This window comes from Archocentrus centrarchus, chromosome 16, assembly GCF_007364275.1.
Source record: "Archocentrus centrarchus isolate MPI-CPG fArcCen1 chromosome 16, fArcCen1, whole genome shotgun sequence".
NCBI classification, from domain to species: Eukaryota; Metazoa; Chordata; class Actinopteri; order Cichliformes; family Cichlidae; genus Archocentrus; species Archocentrus centrarchus.
In genome coordinates, this window is record NC_044361.1 from 28558783 (window position 1) to 28579564 (window position 20782).

The window sequence follows — 20782 nt, forward strand, 5'->3', positions numbered from 1 at the left end:
AGAAGACAGAGTAAATCCAGCCACACACACACACACCCCTGAACTCATCTCCTCAGATGTTACAACTGATCCTTTATCTGTGCATCTGTCTCTGGATTGCCTCCTGACACTCTGAAGTGCCTTATCTCTCCCTTCATACCACAACACTTTCTGCATCAAAGCACACAGACTGCTAGCATGCATTCCTCTGCTTCAGCTGAGTTAAACATGCCTTGTGAGGGCTCCACTGTAGTCTACTGACTGGCTTGCTTTGGGGACATTTACGCATTATGTTGTTTTATAATGGGATTGGTGTTGTGGTAATGGTGTACCAGAAGAAAATGGCCAAAGTGGTAGCTGTGGTATGTTGTTTGTTGATATGAGACTAGGCTGGGGCACTCGGTGCAGAAATCATGAGCCTGGATAATGATAGCTCAGTGATGATATATCCTCCTCTGCCGAGGCCTTTAGTCAAAAACAAATCCCAGGGATAGGTGTGTTTTTGTTGTTTTTGGTGTGCGGGATTTTTTTTTTTTTTTTTAATGAGTGTGGTTAAGGGAAAGTGTAAAGTGTCTGTGCACCACTGTATAGTAACACACTCTCCTGTATGTGAGTGTGTCATGCTCTGATTCTGTGTGTAATTGTGTGTGAGCACTCCTGGCCTTGTATTTTTTATTTGTTTGTATTTTTTTTCGGGGGGGGGGGGGGGGGGGGGGGGGGGGCTGCTGCCACTTGAGAGCCCTGGCTGAAGAGGGATATGATTAGAATGGATGCTTCCTGGAGAGTATGGTTTAGTGTCACGCCAGCATCCGCTGAAAGACACGCTGCCTAATGCTGTTGGACTCGAGAATAAAGGCTCGCCTCCACTCCTGGGGAAATATGCATGCTACGTCCCGCAGCCAATTTCCACCCCTCATCTCTCACTGCTTGCGTTCTCGCTTCCGTTTTGCTTTCACACCTCTTCATCTTTCCTACCTCTGTCGCTCACAATCTTTAGCTATGTCTCTCTTTCAACTCTCTGTCGCCAAGCTGTGATGCGCTCCATGCCATTTCATATCTATTTACCCCTGCATCTCCTGTTCCTCTCTGTCGGCCTGTCCCTAATTGTGTTTCTTCTCTCCATCTTGCCATCTCACTGGTCTCATTTCTTTTTTGCCTCTCGCTCATTTAATGCATTTTTCCTGGCACCCTCACTTTTATCTGCTACTCCCTATTTCCCACTTTGTTCTTGTTTCTCTCTCAGCCGGCTCTTTTTTTCTTTCGTGTACTTTCCATCTCAGTCTTTACCTGCAGAAGTGGGTCTAAATCCAAATCAGCTCATAAGTCCTTAAAACAAGAGGATGTCTGTACTCAGTTCCCTCACATGTATAAAATGGTAGCATGTGAGGCTGATCGTTTCTTAACATTTTCAAGCAATTTCACTTGATTATAACAGGAAACCTTAAGGCTACAAATAATTATTATTCCATGGGAAGGGGGGGGCATTTATAAATAAAATTCAATTCATCCCAAATGAGGAGCAGAGACAGCTAGTGATATCTATGCATATGGATTTGAAACAGCGATATTAATGGACAAACAGAATTTCACATAATTCATAGCATCAAAAACTCAAGAAAAACAAAAAAATTGTTATCACACCTTAATATTAGTATAAAAAAAAGTTTTGAACAGCCAAATGACATAAATGTCACTGTTTCTGCCTTTTTTGAGACTGTTTTGATAAGTTGGCATATTAAAACTTGTCATGCAGAACTAATTAGGTACCATCAATAAAAAATGAAGAGAAAACAGAGGAAATCCAGAATAATTACTCGCCATTGTACCAGCAACTGTTGTCAGCACATTAAGTGTTGTGTACTTTCAAAAACAAGTGAAGACCTAGAAAGCTTTGAATTGCTGTAATCAACTTTTGCTTTATTATTCCAAGCAGAACTAGTGCTAATGAAACAAAATTACCTCAGCAGGGAACCAAAAAGAGCTGAAATTAGGCTGGCTGTGAATAGGCAGGGGTTAAAGAAATGGCCAAAATTTTGCAGCTGTCAGCTTGGCCGAGCGACAAATTACAGCTACTGTATTTTGTCCAGATTCTCCTCTTCTAGACGGGCAGCCAGTTTGGACATGAAACATTGCACTTGTTCAGTGTAATAAAAAGAAAAAGAAAACAGTAACAGGATTGTCTGACAATGTTATAAGTCTTATGGGAGACACATTTACCCATATAAAAAAAGTCAAAAGACTTTGTGATTTGTAGATTGTAATGGTTATGGTGTGAACACAAAGCGCAATAGTTAAAACTGTCATTCAAGTAAAATATTTTTACAGTATCCAATGTATATATCATCTGTTAGAGCTGGAGATAACAATTACCTTCATTATAATGTGGTAACTATTTTTTTGTTCAATTATTCATATGTTTTGTTGATGAAATGTCAGTTCACGATCATTACAATTCCTGAAAGTGCAAGGGGATGCCAACACCATAACATATTTCGTTTATCACCACATAGCCTCACAATGAAGAGGCTATAATCGAGGAATATTGTCTTGGAAAAAAGTACTATATGATACAGTATATTGCTGTGCTGATATTTTGTCCCACACTGAGACAGGAGGAGTGTACTTTTGACCTGAACGTGCTTTTCATGGTCTGGGCTCTGCCTCTTGGATCTATTAAAAGGAACTCTTAATCTGTTAATCTGGCTATCTGAGTTTGTTGTTGAAGCATTTCTCTGACCATCTAACAATTTCAGTTTGAGTTGTAGCACCAACTGCGAGTCGGGCCTTATCTCTCAACATCCATTCCTGGCCTCACTGATACTTCAGGTCCCCGGCTGGGAGCAAATCCCCGCTGCAGCCAGGTTATAATGTTTTGTGGCAGGCCTTCCTAGAAGAATGGCTGATGTTTCAGTATTATGGTAGATTTCACCTATTTTTTTTGCATTTTTGGCCACAGCAGCTTTTTATGGGTAGTGGAGAGAGACAGGAAATGGGGGAAAGATACAGGGGAAGACACGCGGGCAAATTGGCGACAGGCCACGACTCAAACCCGCGCCGACTGCACCGCAACGTGGCATATGTATGTGGTCGCCGGCTTCACCACTAAGCCATCCAGGCACCGATTTCACCTATTTTTAATAACCAGTTGAATTTACTGGTCCTACTTAAGTGCTACAAGCTTGTGGAAACATATGTTTAATGCCCTCTGTGGCTTTAGAGAAGCAAATGATGCTTAAATAAACATAGTCATCAGAGCTAAGCTGACTGTTGTCAGGGGATTGCTCAAGTAGATGCTATAATATTGCTATAATGGGTTGGGTTTATCAGAGGTAAACAGGGACTACAAGTCAGGATTTCCTCCCCACAGATGTCACAGATCAAGAAAAGGGGTTTAAAAACTCCTGATCTGAACTGTTTATCTGTTAGACCCCAGAATTACCAGAAGGTTCAAAGAAGTCTTTCCATTAACTAACGTCACAATTACCAGGATAAGGGGTCTTAGCATACCTTCCCTTTATTTCTTGAAAGTTTTGTTGTAGATCAACTATCATTTGCAAAGAAAGTTTATTTAAAGAGTTTCTGTCAGAATTTAGAGATCATTATTGAACCAGAGAGCTTAGTGAAGATCTCAGTGCAGCATCTATTACCAGCATTTCTCTGCACAGACTAAAGAGCTGTGATGGTTTGAGTCATAAATATCTGATGATAAATTATGTTTTGTTCATGTAAATAATAGGTCTTCCTAATCCACAAAAGCTAGTCATGGAGTTCCACAGGGATTCATTCTAGGACCAATGCGTTTCACAGTATACTTGCCTTGCTTAGGCAAAATTATTAGAAAACATTGCATACTTTTAAACTGCTCTGCAGATAATATTCAGTCCTATATTTATCTATAAATCAAGATGGCAAGTAAACTACAATCATGTCTCAAGGAAAAAAAAGACTTGAATAAATTGATGTTTTCTATTTCAGACTAAACTGAAGTTACTGTATTTCTAAAACCCTTTTCTGGATGACATTACCTTGGCCCCCAGTGCTACTTTGAAGAACCTTGGAGACATTTTTGAAAGGGATATGTCTTTTAATTCACACGTAAAATTGACTGTGCTAACTGAATTTTTGGAGAAACAGGTTTGTTGAACTCAAACATTTACCCAAACATTTATGTTCCAGAGGCACACACTCTCAAAAGACTCAGAAATCCTTTTAAAATGTTGTTATCTGCAGCTTAAGGGATCACAGGTTGTAACAGACTGTATTGATGTTGGGTGAGAACACCTTCACTGTGTGATACATCAGTGCAGTATGTCAAAAGTGGGTGCCGTCTACACCAGAAACCAACCAGCAACCCTAAACTCATCTGTGAATCCTTGTCTGTCCTGTGGAGAGAATTCCTGCTGTGAAGTGCCACTTCTTCCCTCATCTCTCCTCTTTCCCATGCATCCATCTCTTTCTCTCCCTCTTTGCATTTTCTTCTGTTTCTTCAGTCTCCCTTTCTCTCTACCTGTGTTTTAAACTTTCTCTTTCCACATCTATCACTCTCCTTATCTCTGTCTCCTGGCTCTTTGTGTCTGTATTGATTTTGTGGCAGTGCACGCTCTACGCTTCTCGCCCTTTTTGATAGAGGGAGTGAGATGGAGTCTCAGGCTGCCAAATGAAATCAAAGTCTTTTCTCTCCCCCTCCCTCTCTGTTTCCTCGCTCAAGCAACAAGCGCGAACTCCATCGGCTTTGAACTTGCGTCTGTGAAATGAGCTCTCTGTGCTCTGATTGTCAACCCATCTTTGTGCCCTTTCTCTTGTTCTTGCTCCCCATCCCTCTTTTTTCTCACCTCCCAAATTCATTTCAATTTGACGCTTTTTTTGTGTCAAGAACTGACAAATAAACATTCACATTAATCCAGTACTGGTTTGCCACATGGGTATGGTGCTTTTCTTTATAGTGTTTCTCCTAACTTAAATAAAACAAATATTCTCTCTTTGCAGTGTTGAACAGTTATATCAACACATAACGATACTGAGCCTAACAAATAATTAAAATCACAGTATTAATAATTAAAACTAAGAATACTCAGAGAATTACTGTAAGTGAGAGAAAGCTGTTGCTATGGATATGCTCCATCCATCCTTCCTGTTAATCTGGGCCATCTCTGAATTTGCAGCACAGTGTCGGTAGAACAGCCTAGATTCCCTTTTCTTTCTCAACCAACTTTTTCCACACACCAGGGGATCCTGAGGTGGTTCGAGCCCAGCTCAAAAAAAAAGACTACATGACACAATTACACTCAGCACTTAAATCAACACACTGTGCCTCCCTGAAGATTTTGATGTTTTTGCCTTCTTGTACCAGGAAAGGTTTGAAGAAGTGTGGGTTTTGTTGAAATCAGCTATGCTGCACCTATTTCATCAAAGTCAATTACCAGAGATGCACCAAATGCAATTTTCTCATTCAGTTCCAATTTCCTCTGAGTGTGACCTGGCAATTTTTGCAGGATTCCAGTTTTCTTTCTAAGAGCTTTAACTGACAGCATATACCAACTAAAAAAACAAACTATAATTTTCATGATAAAAGAAGGTTACAGGAACTTCTTTCACTTAATCAGATGAAAATAGAGCATTTTGCTACTGGAAAGATGTGCAAATAATTAACTGAAAATGAGTTGTTGTACACCTACCTTTATCTGACATATTTTACCTTACCAAACAAAAGTAGCTACAGCAGATTTATATAAAAAAATAATTTTCAGGTATGTTTATAACTTCGCCAGGACATTAACCCTTCCCTCATATTTACTCATCTCTTTAATTTTGATTCCTTGCACACACCAAGGCTGCTGACTTAGCTTTAGCTTTAGCCACTTTTGCTTTGTTAACTTTGTTAAAATAGCCATATTCAGCTGAGTGTCAGTGTGTGAATGTTTGTTTTTATGAACATTTTCATATATATATATATATATATATATATATATATATATATATATATATATATATATATATATATATATAATGGGATGCATCCCACAGACACAGGTACATGCTAATAATTGCTAAGTAACATACAAATAAACAATATAACTCACCAAAGGTGGAGCTCAAACTTCTTGGGCAGATTCTTAGTACAGTTAGGTGCACACAAAGCTACATTATCTGTCAGATAAGTGCATTAAAAATGCTCCACAAGGGCCCAAGAACACCAAAACAGTAAAGGATCAAATTAGGCAACTGGATGCCTAGCAGCTGGTTAATGGCTTAGTCAGTGATCACCTGTCACTCAAAGTGGCCGATAACATAACATTTTAAGGCCTAATAACATTTAAATGGGTGATTTCTAAAAGACCCCCCCCTTAAATCCAGTTGTCCACAGGGTAAAAATGGAGACCAAAAACCAATTTTTGTAACTAGCTGTAAACATGTTTACTTCTGCTGTACAGTAATGTGGTCTGTGGGGGTTAATTTTCTTTTCGGAGCCAGGCTCAAGTGACTATTTGTAAAAGCAAAATATCCAAAAACGATGTTTTAAAGATCATAAATAAACACAGAGCATTAATAAATATATACAAACAAATCTGCTAACAGTGCACGCTCCACTTCTGCTCCTCTCTTATGTCTTGCAGGGAGATGGCCTGCAGCTGGAGTATGAGATGACACTGACCAATGGCAAGTCTTTCTGGACACAGCACTTCTCTGCAGATGAGTTTGGTAAGAGTGATTAGACGGACAGAGAGAGAGATTATGGAATGAACTGCTGATGGCACAAGCCTATACCACTTAGCACGGCCAATAAAGCACACTCAACTGAACAAATTACACAAATGACAATAATGAAGGGATGGCTGAATGAATTAATGATGATGGATAAACTGAGAGGAAGGGATGAAAGGAAGGAAAGAGGGCCACCGTATCCTCTAAATTAATTATTCCTACATCTCCAGTGTTTCCCCCTATCTCTCACTCTTCTACTGTAACTCCCTCTCACTTTTTCTCATCTAATCCAATATCCATATTAAGTACCTTCCTTATTATATTTATGATCCTTTATTATTGATTTGTCTCCTTCTTCAGTTTTTCTTAACATTTTGTGTACCTCATTTACTCCTTTATACTTTGCTTCTAAACCCACTGTATATCTTGCCTTTTCCTTTTCCATACTTCTTTCTTTATCTTTTTTCCTCATCAATTGTTCTATTGTCTGTGTAGATTCTCAGTTATCCAGGTCATAGTAGTCTCTGGAGCTTGAAAAAAGGCGACTGGACTTCTTTTTGTTTCTTGAAGACGTTTCACCTCTCATCCGAAAGGCTTCTTCAGTTCTCAACCAAATGGTGGAGAGACCCAGGTATTTAAACCCCTGTGGGCGTAGTCCCCTGGACTACGCCCACAGGGGTCCCCTGGACTACGCCCACAGGGGTTTAAATACCTGGGTCTCTCCACCATTTGGTTGAGAACTGAAGAAGCCTTTCGGATGAGAGGTGAAACATCTTCAAGAAACAAAAAGAAGTCCAGTCGCCTTTTTTCAAGCTCCAGAGACCAATTGTTCTATTCCCTTCACACATCTTCTTGTCTTTTTCTTCCTTCTTTTATAGGAATCTTGGAGACAGACATCACATTCCTTATCATCTTCTCCATGGTGTTCCTCCTCTCCTGCTACTTTGCCTGTAAGTACTGTCTTTTTGGCTTACTTTTATGCCTCTCTTTTAATGTTTTCATATTTCAAAGCCCACTGAAATGCCTTTTTTTTTGTCAGATCTATTATAAAATCTACATGGTTTCTTGATGGGATAGGAGTAAGTTCTCGTGTTTTTTCAGATAAGTAAAGGTGGAGCATATGCCATTTTCTCTTTGGGTAGAGACTGAACTCGAGCAACAGTGAAGCAGGAATGAGGAGATGGTGAGAGCGGGGCTTGGTTTTCATGTAAAGGTGAATGGTTGAGTGGAAAAGGTAGTTGCATCCTTAAGGTTACTGAAGCGAGTTTGTCACGTAAAGGTCAATGCTGAAATAACCCCGAGGCAACTGAGAACAACAGCTCCAAGCAAAATGCCTTGCTTTGTTCATGTAGGGTTTTTCTGTGCTGCTATATACATATCTTCCTTTTTATAACTGGCGAGGGGGTAGAATCACCCATATTGCATTTATTCTGTATTTTCTCCTTTCTAGCCCATTAAAATAAAGCATAAAAATAATGATCTTGGGACCCAATGAGGCAGTCTTCAGATTAAGAGTGGAAAATTAAATCGCACAATCTTCAATTCTTAATCCATTTACACTGAGAGTCAAATTTCAATTTTTCTGTTTTATGGACTTCATGTGTAAGCCCAGAAAGCTACTAAATTGAGTTGTGAGATGTTTTTGTTATCTGCCCTCCAATTTCTTAACTCTTGTGTGGTCATCCTGTTCCCTAGGTGAGTTTAAGTAAGTAAGTAAAACTTTATTTATATAGCACCTTTCACAGATAAAATCACAAAGTGCTTTACAATGTGCAAGTAAAATATACAGTTTATACAGTAGTGCTTGGGTCAGATTTCTCGAAGAATGTAAACAAACTGTTTTTCACCACGTGTATCCCAGCTTTATTGTGGAGGACTGAGATTTACTTGTTTCTGAACATCTTCAGAGGATTTTAAATCAAATAATCAAAAAGTGATTAAAGGGCAGACTTTCAGCTTTAACAAAAGCTGCATTTTATATGTAGTCCCTCATTTTCAGAATGAAATCTATAAAATACACAGGAAAAATTGTGTCATTGTGCAAATACTTTTGAATGTAACTATCTATTTGCACAGCTGTTAACATAAAAGAGAGGCAACATAACTCCAACATAAAGCTGAAGAGAGTTCAGGATTTTAATCATCTATGGTTTATATAATTAAGACCTTCAGAAAAAGGCCAAAAACTAATTATCTTTGGGCCCGTTAAAACAAGAAATGAGTCTAGGGCTGGGTGATATGACCTCAAATCAAACTCCTGATTAATTGAATATTTTACCTTGATTACATTGATTTTATACACACACACACACACTGTGCCGCCCGATGGTTGGTGTGCTTGCGTGCTTGCGTGCGTGCGTGCGTGTGTGTGTGTGTGTGTGTCAATTTCCCCAAAGCAGCCCCTTCCTTTCAAATAAGGCAGTGCTCTCTATTTTGCATGAGGCAGCCGAAGAACCAGTGGGCACAGTGGTTTCCTCCGGGTACTCCGATTTCCTCCCACAGTCCAAAGACATGCAGTTACTGGTGTTAGGTTAATTGGTTACTCTAAATTGCCCATATGTGTGAATGGTTGTCTGTCTTTCTGTATTAGTCCTGCGACAGGCTGGCGACCTGTACAGGGAGTATTCTGCCTCTCGCCCTATGAGATAGGCTCCATCCCTTAACAGGATAAGCGGAAGAGGATGGCTGTATGGACACACAGATATATACTTCTCAAAAAAATTAAAGGAACACTTTGAAAATATCATCTCTCAATGGGGAAAAAAAGTCATGCTGGATATCTGTACTGATATGGACTGGGTAATTTGTTAGGAATGAAAGGATACCACATCATTTCATGGGGAAAAAAAAATCTACCTACAGAGGGCTGAATTCAAAGACTGCCTGAAAATCCAAGTGAAACAATAATGTGGCAGGCTAGTCTATTTTGCCAAAATGCTCCTAATGAGACTAATGGATGGGGTCCTGGGGGATCTCCTCTGGATCTGGACCAGGGCATCACTGAGCTCCTGGAAAGTCTGAGGTGCAACCTGGCAGCATCGGATAGACTGAAACATAATGTCCCAGAAGTGTTCTATTGGATTTTGGTCAGGCAAATGTAGGGGGCAATTAATGGTATTAATACCTTCATCCTCCAGGAACTGCCTGCGTACTCTTGCCTCATGAGTCCAGGCACTGCTGTGCACCAGGAGGAACCCAGGACCCACTGCACCACTGTAGGTTTGACCATGTGTCCAAGGATTTCATCTTGATATCTAATGGCAATCAGGGTACTTTTGCTTGGTCTGTAGAGGTCTGTGCGACCCTCCGTGTATATGCCTCCTCAGACCATCATTGATCTACCACCAAACCAGTCATGTTGAATGATGTTACAGCATAATGTTCTCTGCAGCTTCTCCAGACCCTAGCACATCTGTCAAATGTGCTCAGGGTGAACCTGCTGTCATTTGTGAAAAGCAAAAAGTGCTAGTAGTGGACCTGCCAATTCTGGTATTGTATGGCAAATATCAATCGGGCTCTGATTGTTTGGTCAGAGACATTCACACCAGTGGTCTGCTGGAGGTCATTTTGTTGGGCTCTGGCAGTGCTCACCCTGTTCATCCTTGCACAAAAGAGCACCAATCCTGCTGATTGGTTAAGGACCTTCCACGGCCTAATCCAGCTCTGCTAGATTAACGGACTGTCTCCTGGGATCTCCTCCATGTTCTTGAGACACAACAAACCTTCTGGCAATGGCACATATTGATCAGCTCGTTGTTTGAGTTTTCCATGTTGCAGACTGGATGAGGAGGAGTCATGTGACTACAGTCCAGGTACTGTTTTAAAAGGTACAGTACATACTGGAGGGAGTATTAACAGAATTTAAAACAAAAAAAAGAAGAAGAAATAACTGACGTGGACAAGACTACGTTGATTAGAGGCTCTGAATGTCGGTTTTGATTCATTTTGGAATTTAATTGTCCAGCCCTACACGAGCCTGTAGTAGAAATCACTGCATGAGCTCAGGAACACTTCTGAAATGCCCGTGCTTCTCTGTGTTCTGCTCAGTAAAGACTGACTGAGGAGAAGTGGAAAACCATTTTGTAGTCTGAATAATCAAAAATTGAAAATCTTTTTAGGACTCATGGATGCTTTGTCCTCTGGAGTACATAGGAGAGGGGGGCTTGTTAAAAGCACACAGTTCAAAATGTGATGCACGAGGATGCAAAAGTACACATGGGATGGGTAACTTACATATATGCATGCAGGGTAACTTACATATATGCATGCAATAATATTGAACCATGCATACAGATTTTGGAGCAACATGTGTTGTCATTGAGGAGAGGTATTTTTTTAGGTCTTTGCTTATAACCACATTCTACACTTAACAACATGGCTCTGTCGTAAAACAGGAGCAGAAGGCTTGAGAAATGTGCACTTGCACAGAGTAGGGGAAAAAAAGCTTAACAAAAACAAAATAGTGTTTGCAAAAGTTTTAAAGGGTTATAAAACCTTGAAGTTGGTAAAACAGTCTCATTTTTTGGGAAACATGTCTCTTTAAAAAAAGCTCATTCGAGTACCTGCAAAAAATTCCAGGAGGATCCAGCACGGCTTGGCTGGCCAAGTCTGCTGTAATACAGGACAGCTAAAAGAGTGTGATCGTTTATGACCCTTCCTCTGCCTATAAATTTCCCCTCAGGCCACTGCTGTTTGCCGGAGTGTTTTGGTAGTAAAATAGGCTGCTTAAATACGCATTAAGAATATTTCCTCTTGGATTATGTGGAGCGAATAGAGAAGATGTATAAGGCGTCATCTGGAGATGGGCATCGCGAGATGGATGCATACTAATGGTTGCTCCCACCCATTTATCTGGCCTGTTCCTTTGTTCTTTTTTCTCCTGCCTCCCATTCTCTGTACTTCTCTCGCTCTCCTTCGCCATCTGTCAGTGTATCCTCATCCTTTTTATCTCTTTCCCAACACACACACCTCTGTCACCTTTATATCTTTCTTGTTTGTTTGTTTTTTTAAACCTGCAGACAATCTGAAGGGAAGACAGCTTCTTCACACAACCTACAAAATGTTTATGACGGCAGCAGGTGTGGAAGGTGAGAGCTTCTGTCCTGAACAGACACGCACGTTATTGCAGGCACATTGACAGAACACACACACTCAAGATGACAGTGAGCCTCTTGCATGGTTGCAGCATCTCACACGTTAATCCCCACTTCAAGAGCAGAGATACTATCGCACTTATTAGCCTCTGAATAGGACCTATAGCAAACAGTGGTCCTGTGCTACAGTGTTTAGTCGAGCATGCTGTTACTGATGAACCCCCTCCCTGCTCTCCTCATCCTATCTACTTCTCTTTTCTTCTCCCCCTTATCTCACTTTCTTCTTTCTTGCCTGCTTGTCCCCTCTCTAAATCCCTTCTCGATTCTCCTGCCACCCCTGAATTTGCTTTCACCCTTTCCCTCCCACTTCTCTCAAGGCTTTTGCTACTTTTATAAATTCCTTCTTCTTTTCTGTCTTGCTTCCCTTCTCCCCATTTCTCTCCCCTTTCTCCTCATTATCATCTCCCTGTCACCTCTGTTCTGTGTCTTTTCTTAACACATCTCTTCCTTTTATGGCTTTTCTCCTCTTCTGTAACGCCTGCTCACCCATCTCTTTTCCTCTTGCCTTTTCCCTCTTTTGTTCCTTCTGGTATTTTTTTCCTGTTTCTCTCCTCCCTGTATCCTTTCCACTTGGCAGTGCTCAGCCTGCTGTTCCATTGTGTCTACTGGGGCCTGTATGCTAGAGATGGAGTTGGCAATGGCAGCCTGAAAATACTTGGTGAGTTCCTCTCTTGCATCGATCACTGACGCAATGACTGACACTAACTCTGCACTGGAAAATCAGTCACTGCCCGAACAGAATGAATGATATGATGCTGATGGATGCGCATGCAGCTGAAGAAATGTAATAGCTGGTTCAGCGTGCATAGGCTGGATCAGGCATGATTGTATGTGACCGTGCGTGTGCAAAATGTGTGTGGTGACCTGATTTTTATCGTTCCCCTCTGATATCTCAGATTCGGAAGCTACAACCTAATTACCCCTTCTGTCTTCTCTTTCTCATTTTCTGTCTCTCCCTCCAACACTGTGTCCATCTCCAGGGAAATTACTGTTCTCCGTCAGTTTCTTGGTGTTCCTTCTGATGCTCATATTGTTGGGCAAAGGTTTCACTGTCACCAGGTGGGCACTTTTTTCTGTGTGTACATCTATTATTTCACTACACTGCTGTAGTGTGTATGTGTGCGTGTGTCTGTTTATACAAGCCTGTCACATTTTGTGGGTGCTTTTATGCCGAGAATGTCACTCACTGTCAAGCAGTTACTCATGACATGATGATGCTGGGTGACAGGAGTCAAAAAGTCAGTTCGGATGCTGTTTCTGATAATGTGGGTGAGCACCTGAAGGGATGTCAGAGATAAATGATGTTATGGTGTGAACTTTCTGATGTTTTCATGTTTTATGTGTGTTGAAGCATTAGCTTTGGCCCACAGAGGAGGCTGACAGATTTTTGGTTCGCTCACTGGTTTCTGGCAAGGGTTAGCAGACATTTGCTTGGGACAGGCAGTTAGACAGTACAATGGATTATTTAAGAGTGCTTTTCTTCACTGGAATGTCAGCGTTCATCCATCTTACACCTGACTGGACAGATGCCCTACTCATCCAGCTGTCATTGGTCTTGCCTGTTTTCAAATTCTGGTTTCAAACTCCCAGTTATCAAATGGGAAAAACATGTCAGCTTTTCTTGACATCTGTTTCTGAGTCAGCTTTATGTGAGAAGAAAAAGCCATGCAGTTACACAGTCTTTTTTTTTTTTTCTCAAATCATTCATGTTTAAAATGCATTTCTTTAAGGTCTTGAGTTTTTCTGGTGAGTCATCGTCTATACATGTCAGAGTTTGAAGATTGGTATTGCTTTGGATTGGCCCATATTAAATCTCTTGGTTCTTTTTTTTTCATACTGAACTCATAGCAAAAACTGAGATTGCAACATTTTTAAGCTGTCTTTTTTGACTCCAGGATTAGATCCTGCACTGGGTTCAGAAGATTTCTAGACATATTAAACTCTCTTAAAACCCCAGTGAATAAACATAGAACTGCTCCACTGCTAAGCATAAAGCATAGCTATTTATGTGCAGCAGTGTGTAACTAGTTGACAATTTGCAGATAACTACTCAACAACTTTGACTTCTTTTTTATTTTTTTTGGTGAGTGTGATGATGAATTAGCCGTGCAAAAAGGATCTTTGAAATGCTGATGAAGGCTTAACGCTGAAATGTTTATTTGTTGACAGCTACAAATAGAGAAGCATTAATTTCTGTTTTTGCTCCATCCATGAGCCTGCAGCTGTTTTAAATATATAAATAGCAGACAGTTTAATGCACAAGTTTTTTGTGCTGTGTACTTCTGAATTGCTGTTTTTTGATTAAGTTGTCTGCTTGAGTATAAAGAAGCAGGATTTTGTGTGTGTGTTGTATCCCTTCCTTCCTTTTGTGTATCTCAAATTGTATTTGCTTCTTATCTTCTTCCAACTTGTGTGCAACCTCTGACCCCGTGGTTTATCCTTGCTTATCACAGGGCGAGGATCAGTCACAGTGGATCTGTGAAACTGAGCATCTACATGACGGTTTACACAATCACCTATGTCATTCTCTTCATCTATGAGGCAGAGGTACTGTTTACACAATACATCACCAACACTGCACTATACTTATCACCGGGGCTGTTTATTTTTACTATTGATTTTATCTATACATATATTTCTACCCATGGCAGCAGTATAGCATATTTTTAGAGCCATTTACTGTGTTCGAAAATGATCATGCTGACTTCTTCCACTATGCAAGGTTGACAGGCTTGTGATGATGTGAGTAGGTGTGGAGGGAAGTAGCTTGGCAGCAAAAGTGTGGATTGTTGGCAAGTTTGGAAGCCATGCAGTGGATTGGCATAACTCAGATGCTCTTATTGTTTTAATTTGTCTAATACCTTGGATGATAAGAAAATACCTGCAAAACACATTCAGTAGCCTCAGCTGTATTTTTGTTTTTATTGCCAATTTACTTCAGCAGACTGGCACATTTAACTAAGATGGTAAACACAATGTTAAACCTGGTAAACATCAGCACATCCAGGGCAGCAAATCCTCACCTCTGTGGAGCCGTAATATGCATGACAATAATAAAAATCATCTTAAATATTAATTATTAATATTGTGGTCAAGCCCTGCGATAAACTGGCCCCTGTCAAGGGTGTACCTTGTATCTTGCTCTATGATGTCTGGAATAGGCTTCGGGCTTCCAGTGACCCTGAATTGGAGCAAGTGGAAAAGAAAATGGATGGACGGATAGAGAATTGTTGTCAGTTAATCAATCATTGATTCATGTGTTATTTCAGCAATAGCTCACAGTCAAAATGAATGAATAATTTTGATGATAATGATGTAATGCCAAGCATTTTCTGGTTTCACCTTGTCAAATGTGTGGACTTGGCTTTTCTTTATTTTTTTTTAAACTAGCTTCACAATATCAAAAATTAGACTGCTTTGGTTTTGAAGCGTTCAGTGCACAGAATTAAATGAGTTTTCTTTGTAGATCAATTAATTGAAACAAGATTAATGGATTAAATGGGGGATTCATTGAAAGAATAATTAAAACTGAAAATATCATTTAGTGGCAGCCATCTAACAGTGTTAACCAAAAGCCTTCAGTTGAAATACAAAGCCTTCCAAGTCCCCTTCCCCTTCAGGTGTGACATGAAAACAGCGTCTGAATTACCCCCGGGATGACTGGGTGCAAGATTTCTGACTTGCTGAAGCTCGACACAGCATCTACACTTGGGTTATTGCTTTCTTTGGCTTTTTTAATAATCTCATAAATATTCATAGAAGAGTTGGGGCCCATAGATCAGCGTGGGTTGTAATGGCTTTTCCTGTCAAGTTACTCATTACATTGATACATTGCTAATTATGAAAATGCATCAAGTTGATTGTAAAAACAAAATGTTGAAATTTCTTGATGACTTACAAATATTCTATCTTGACAGGAACGACCAGGCAGCTCCCAACTGAAAACACAACTTTTAGACATATATGGTTCCTTATGCTGCTTTACTAAAGCTCAGATCAAGGCTCTTAAGGGCTTCCGTGACAGGAAAGCTAGACGTACTAATCTGCTGACACTCATTAATTATTACGCCTCTTTATGTTCCAGTGTAGATGTTTAGCGTATGAGCTTATGAATTAATAACAGACCCAGGAATGTTAGTTTTGCATACATCTCTGCATACTTTGAAGCCTGCAGCACAGTTACATGTAAATATGGTAATTCTGCAGGCAGTGGATTACGGTCTTTGAGGATAGCGTGGTGATTTGGAACAGGGCAGTGGAAGTATCCGTGCAATATTCAACGCTGAAGCTCACAGATAACTCTCACAATACAGGCAGTATAATTTCTCTGCTGCCTGCCCTCGTACATGGTCCCTGCTATTAAAGAGCTCAAAACTCCAGGGAGCTACTGCTAAAAATAAGCTTAACTAGGTTACAATTGCAACTGAAAGGGAGACTTGTTCACTGTTTCTTGGGTTGCAGTCAAGAATCTGTCAGGCCCTCTGGAATCAAAACAGGGATGTGCATTATAGCTATGTATTACCATATCTGAATGTGTGAAAGTATTTTGTGAAACTATTTCCAAATGAAATGTATGAGTAATAACAATTTTCTCAAACGAATTCAGAGGTTTGAATCATTCCTGCTGGCTATTAAATGAGGGACAAAAGTGTTTGTACTTCAAAGTTTTATTTGTCAGATTTTTAAAGCTGTAAAAGTGAGATTTACTCATTCAGTTGAGAGCCGTCTGACAGATAGATGTGTAACTGCAAACGTTTGTGGAAAATCTGTTCACAAAATTCATGCACAACCACAGATGTCCCTACAGATTCAAAAATTAAATCTACATGTTCTGATCTTTTTTTTACACATTCTCACATTTACACAATCCTTTTAGACATTGTAATACAGAATTAAAATACTGCTTTTCTGCTTGATTCTGCTTTGTTTGTTGCACTCTGGTGCACTGGGGAGAGCTCAAGAAGCTCCACACCAAACAGTCAGATCTATGCATTATGCAGTATGAGTAACCCTGTATGGTCCATGCTATCGTGTCACTGAACTGTGAAATGCAATCTAGTGTCAGCAGATTCGCGCACATGCACCAAATACACGCATACAAAGTTGTGCACACACATGCCATTGACCTAGTTGTGAAGTAGAAGCGTCAGTGTCAAATACTCACACTGAAAGCTACAAGCAGAGCTTTGGCTCGGCCATCACAGTGAATCTGCTGAACCATGAGCAATCCATCTTGGTAATTAGGGCACCGGCTACCGTATAAAGCAAAGCCAACAGACACTTATTCCCTCCTTTGTATAAAAATTTTACTTGTTTTAACGTGTCTGTTAATTTTGGCATTATATTCTCCTTCCAGTTCTTTGATCCAGGTGAAGTGCTGTACGCCTACGACAGCCCCGCAGGATATGGACTCATGGGCCTGCAGCTGGTCGCGTACGTGTGGTTTTGCTACGCCGTGCTGGTCTCCCTGAAGCACTACCCTGAGAAGCAGCCCTTCTATGTCCCTTTTTTCACCACATACACACTATGGTGAGACCCACACTGCTTTCCCCATCCTGCGCATAATAGCACAAGAGATGGTATCGGGGTCTTGATCGAACCTGTGCTGAAGATTGCACAACTAGAAAAAAATACATATTTCTCAGCTTGAAGACTTTCAATTTGAATAATTTATGCTGCTCTGTGGAAAAAGTGCATGAGGTAGCACATGCTTTAGCTGTCTGGGAATAAAAAGGTGTTTACACAACTTCTCTGCGGTAGCGTGTGCCCAAATTCTGTTACCTCACATTGTTGCACTGGATCATTGTTTCTGACTGCATGATTGTTTGACAATACTATGTGTTTTTTTTTTTCTTTCAGTTGCCTTCTATGCCTTCTATTAGAATAATTTATGGTTCTTTATATGTGCCAGATATTCAGTGCTTTATTCTGGAACAGCTACATACTTCTACACAACCCTGAGAAAAGAAATCTTACATATACACTTCTTAGTTTCTCTAGCCGTCGCCCACTTATGTATAACAGCAGAGGCTTGAAATGAAGAGTAGATTACAAAGACTAATATTATCTATGTATTTCTCCCTCATTGCAACCACAATCTCCCACCTCATTATCTACACCTCTCCTCTTTCCATCTTTATCTCTCTATACGCTTTACATCATCTTCTCCTCTCACTGCTTTTTCCCTCTCACCATCAGACCATATTCTCATCTTTTCGTTTAATGTGCTTTCTCATTATTAATATAAATGTGTTCACTTTTCTTCTTCAGGTTTTTTGCAGTGCCTGTTATGGCACTGATTGCCAACTTTGGGATTCCTCGTTGGGCTCGGGAGAAGATCGTCAACGGCATTCAGCTCGGCATCCACCTCTATGCTCATATCGTCTTTCTTGTTCGTATCACTCACACACACTCACATGCAGATGAGTTCATATTATTTAAGTCACTATTTCCACAGTCAGTCATGCATCGTTTGACTCTTAACTGCCTTATGCTGGTTGTCTCTTACGCACATCATTATCTACCTTTTTCTCACCTTCGACACATTATTCTTTATTAATGCGCTCTGCTCACACAAATTTCCATTCATAGGCCTACCTACTGCGTTCCTTGCACTTTCCCCTTCTCACTTGGCCCTTAGCTACTACAGTTGTGGTCTGAAGGTTGCATACGCTCATCATGGGCATGAATGTCATGGTAATGGCTTTTAATGAGTTCTTTGAACTGTTCTTTTTCCTGGGTGGAATGATTGTACCGTATACATATTTAATGACTTTGAAATGACGAGAATTGGGTGCACAAGTTTGAATTTATTTAGGATTTTCTCTAATCCACAAAGGGTCAGAAGTATACATACAGGCTCAAACTTAAATATACACTCACTTAAATCTTTTAATAAGTGGTGCTGAAAGTTTTACAGTGTCTTTTATCTTGACAAGGCCAAGGTCTGTTAACTTCTCTTTACTGATCATGATAGACTACAACTGGTAGTTTCTCTTTGCCAGCATAAAAAGGATTTGTTTGACAGCAATCATTGGATTGACCAATACTCAGAACAATGGGAAAGTCCAATGAAATCAGTGAAGATCTAAGAAGGAGAAATATACAAGTTGGAAAAGTCTCTTGGAATCTGCAGCCATTTCTAGACAGCTGCAGATTCCAGATTCCAGTATCATCAGTTCAAACATTTTACACAAGTACAATTTAAATGTGATACTGTGATGATGAGTGTATGTAAACTTGAGGCCACAGCTGCACATACACTGAATTCAAGCTGTATATATACTAAATTTATGTGTAGAACTATCATATTTTCTAATCTGTTTGCCTTTTAGGTTATCACGCGACCTTCAGCAGCCAATAAGAACTTCCCATATCATGTTCGGACGTCCCAGATCGGGATTCTGCTGTCCAGTCCAAAAGGGGGTGAGGGGGCAGAGAGTTTTCCTCATCATGCCTATGGAAATAGTTCCTTCCTGGGAGATTCTCAACCCAACTTCACAGAACTTTTCTCCATCCAGTCAGTAAGTCTGAATTGCATGTGTGTGTATATTTATGTACATTTGGATTATTAATTGATATTCTGGATAGAAATTGAAAACCCAGGAAAAAGTGCCTTTCATCAGGGTTATTGCATATGTACTTAGTGCAGTAGTATATAGTATGTAACTGGAGCTATACTTAATTGCAGTTGTAATGCTTTTTTTTGGCCACAGTGGCTTTATTTGCAGTAGAGGAGAGACAGGAAATTGGGGAAAGATATGGGGGAAGACATGCAGGCAAATTTGCGACAGGCCGGGACTCAAACCTGCGCTGCCCGCACCACAATGTGGCATATGTATATGGTTGCCAGCTTTAACCACTAAGTCACCCAGGTGCCTGTAATGCTTTAAAAGGGTACACAATTCTGTCAAAATTGAAATTACCTGATTGTTTCATCAAAAAAAAGCCATTATTGTAATAGGGAATATGTTTATATGTTTACTGAGGGAATGTGGGTTGTTTCTTGGCAGAATCTTGCATTGCTTCCTAAGTGTGACAGGTGAATGACAGTAAGCACAGTATAACATAGCTCAAGGACTAATATTAAAACACCTCAGCACAGTGAAATAATGCTTAAATAGGAACTTCAAGCTCCTGGCATAGTTCAGGTGGTGCAACTTATCTACACATGTCCCCCTCTGACCTCCAGCCACTTTATCTTCCACTGCGTCAGTGGCCAACTTAACAGCCTTGTGATGGTCTTGTTCACTCAGTACTTGAACTGGGTAACCTTGCTGTAGACGATATCTGCTACAGCCTTAAGGATTTGGCTGTGACTCCAGCAGTAGTGGTTTCTGTCTGTGGAGCACAGTGGAAAATTAGTATCTTTGCCTTTCCCAGCAGAACATGTTGAATGGGCTTGGTTGAACATTGCAGAGAGCCTGGATTAAGAATTTTAGTAGGACTGTGAACTTGCGCTCTGCTGCTTGCTCCCATCTTATCCAGGTTCCCAGCTGCTGCAGTTCAAGCAACTTCATCCTTGAGCAGTGATCTTCTGTCCTGTCATAACAAGATGTAATGATGATGATATCCATGCCAATCCCTCAACAAAACACTTTACCCACCTTAGCCACAACTCAGCAAGGCCATCGGACTACAGGACTTGGTGTGACATTACCTAGTTAGTATGGATCATCATCAGTCCTCATTTAGGGTGCTGATAGGCAGCTTGTTGTTTGGCTCCTATACGGTGGTGGTGCTCAGGTTTCAAGATGAATAGCCATTTTCTTAGGACTCAACCTCCTCTTAAAGCCCTTGACTGTGGAAATCAAGAACTATTATCGAAAACCAAATTCTATGCTGGTATATCCATCCCCTGAACTTGCCTGGCAGGCCTGATTTGACAAACCAGCCAAGCTTCCACCCTTTTGTTGATTGCTTTGATGGTCAGTGTCTCTCAGGCGGTA

At 40.4% G+C, this 20782-nt stretch overlaps 1 protein-coding gene across 1 annotated transcript in view; it reads left to right on the plus strand.

Moving 5' to 3' along the window:
* The window catches only part of tmem145 (transmembrane protein 145), a 42209-nt gene that overhangs the window by 20032 nt on the left and 1395 nt on the right, over positions 1-20782 (plus strand). The window contains exons 6-14 of the mRNA XM_030750836.1: positions 6594-6678; positions 7560-7631; positions 11700-11768; positions 12412-12492; positions 12815-12893; positions 14288-14381; positions 17191-17363; positions 18105-18225; positions 19169-19357. Coding sequence (XP_030606696.1) covers positions 6594-6678; positions 7560-7631; positions 11700-11768; positions 12412-12492; positions 12815-12893; positions 14288-14381; positions 17191-17363; positions 18105-18225; positions 19169-19357 — 963 coding nt within the window. The remainder of the gene's footprint in view (positions 1-6593; positions 6679-7559; positions 7632-11699; positions 11769-12411; positions 12493-12814; positions 12894-14287; positions 14382-17190; positions 17364-18104; positions 18226-19168; positions 19358-20782) is intronic.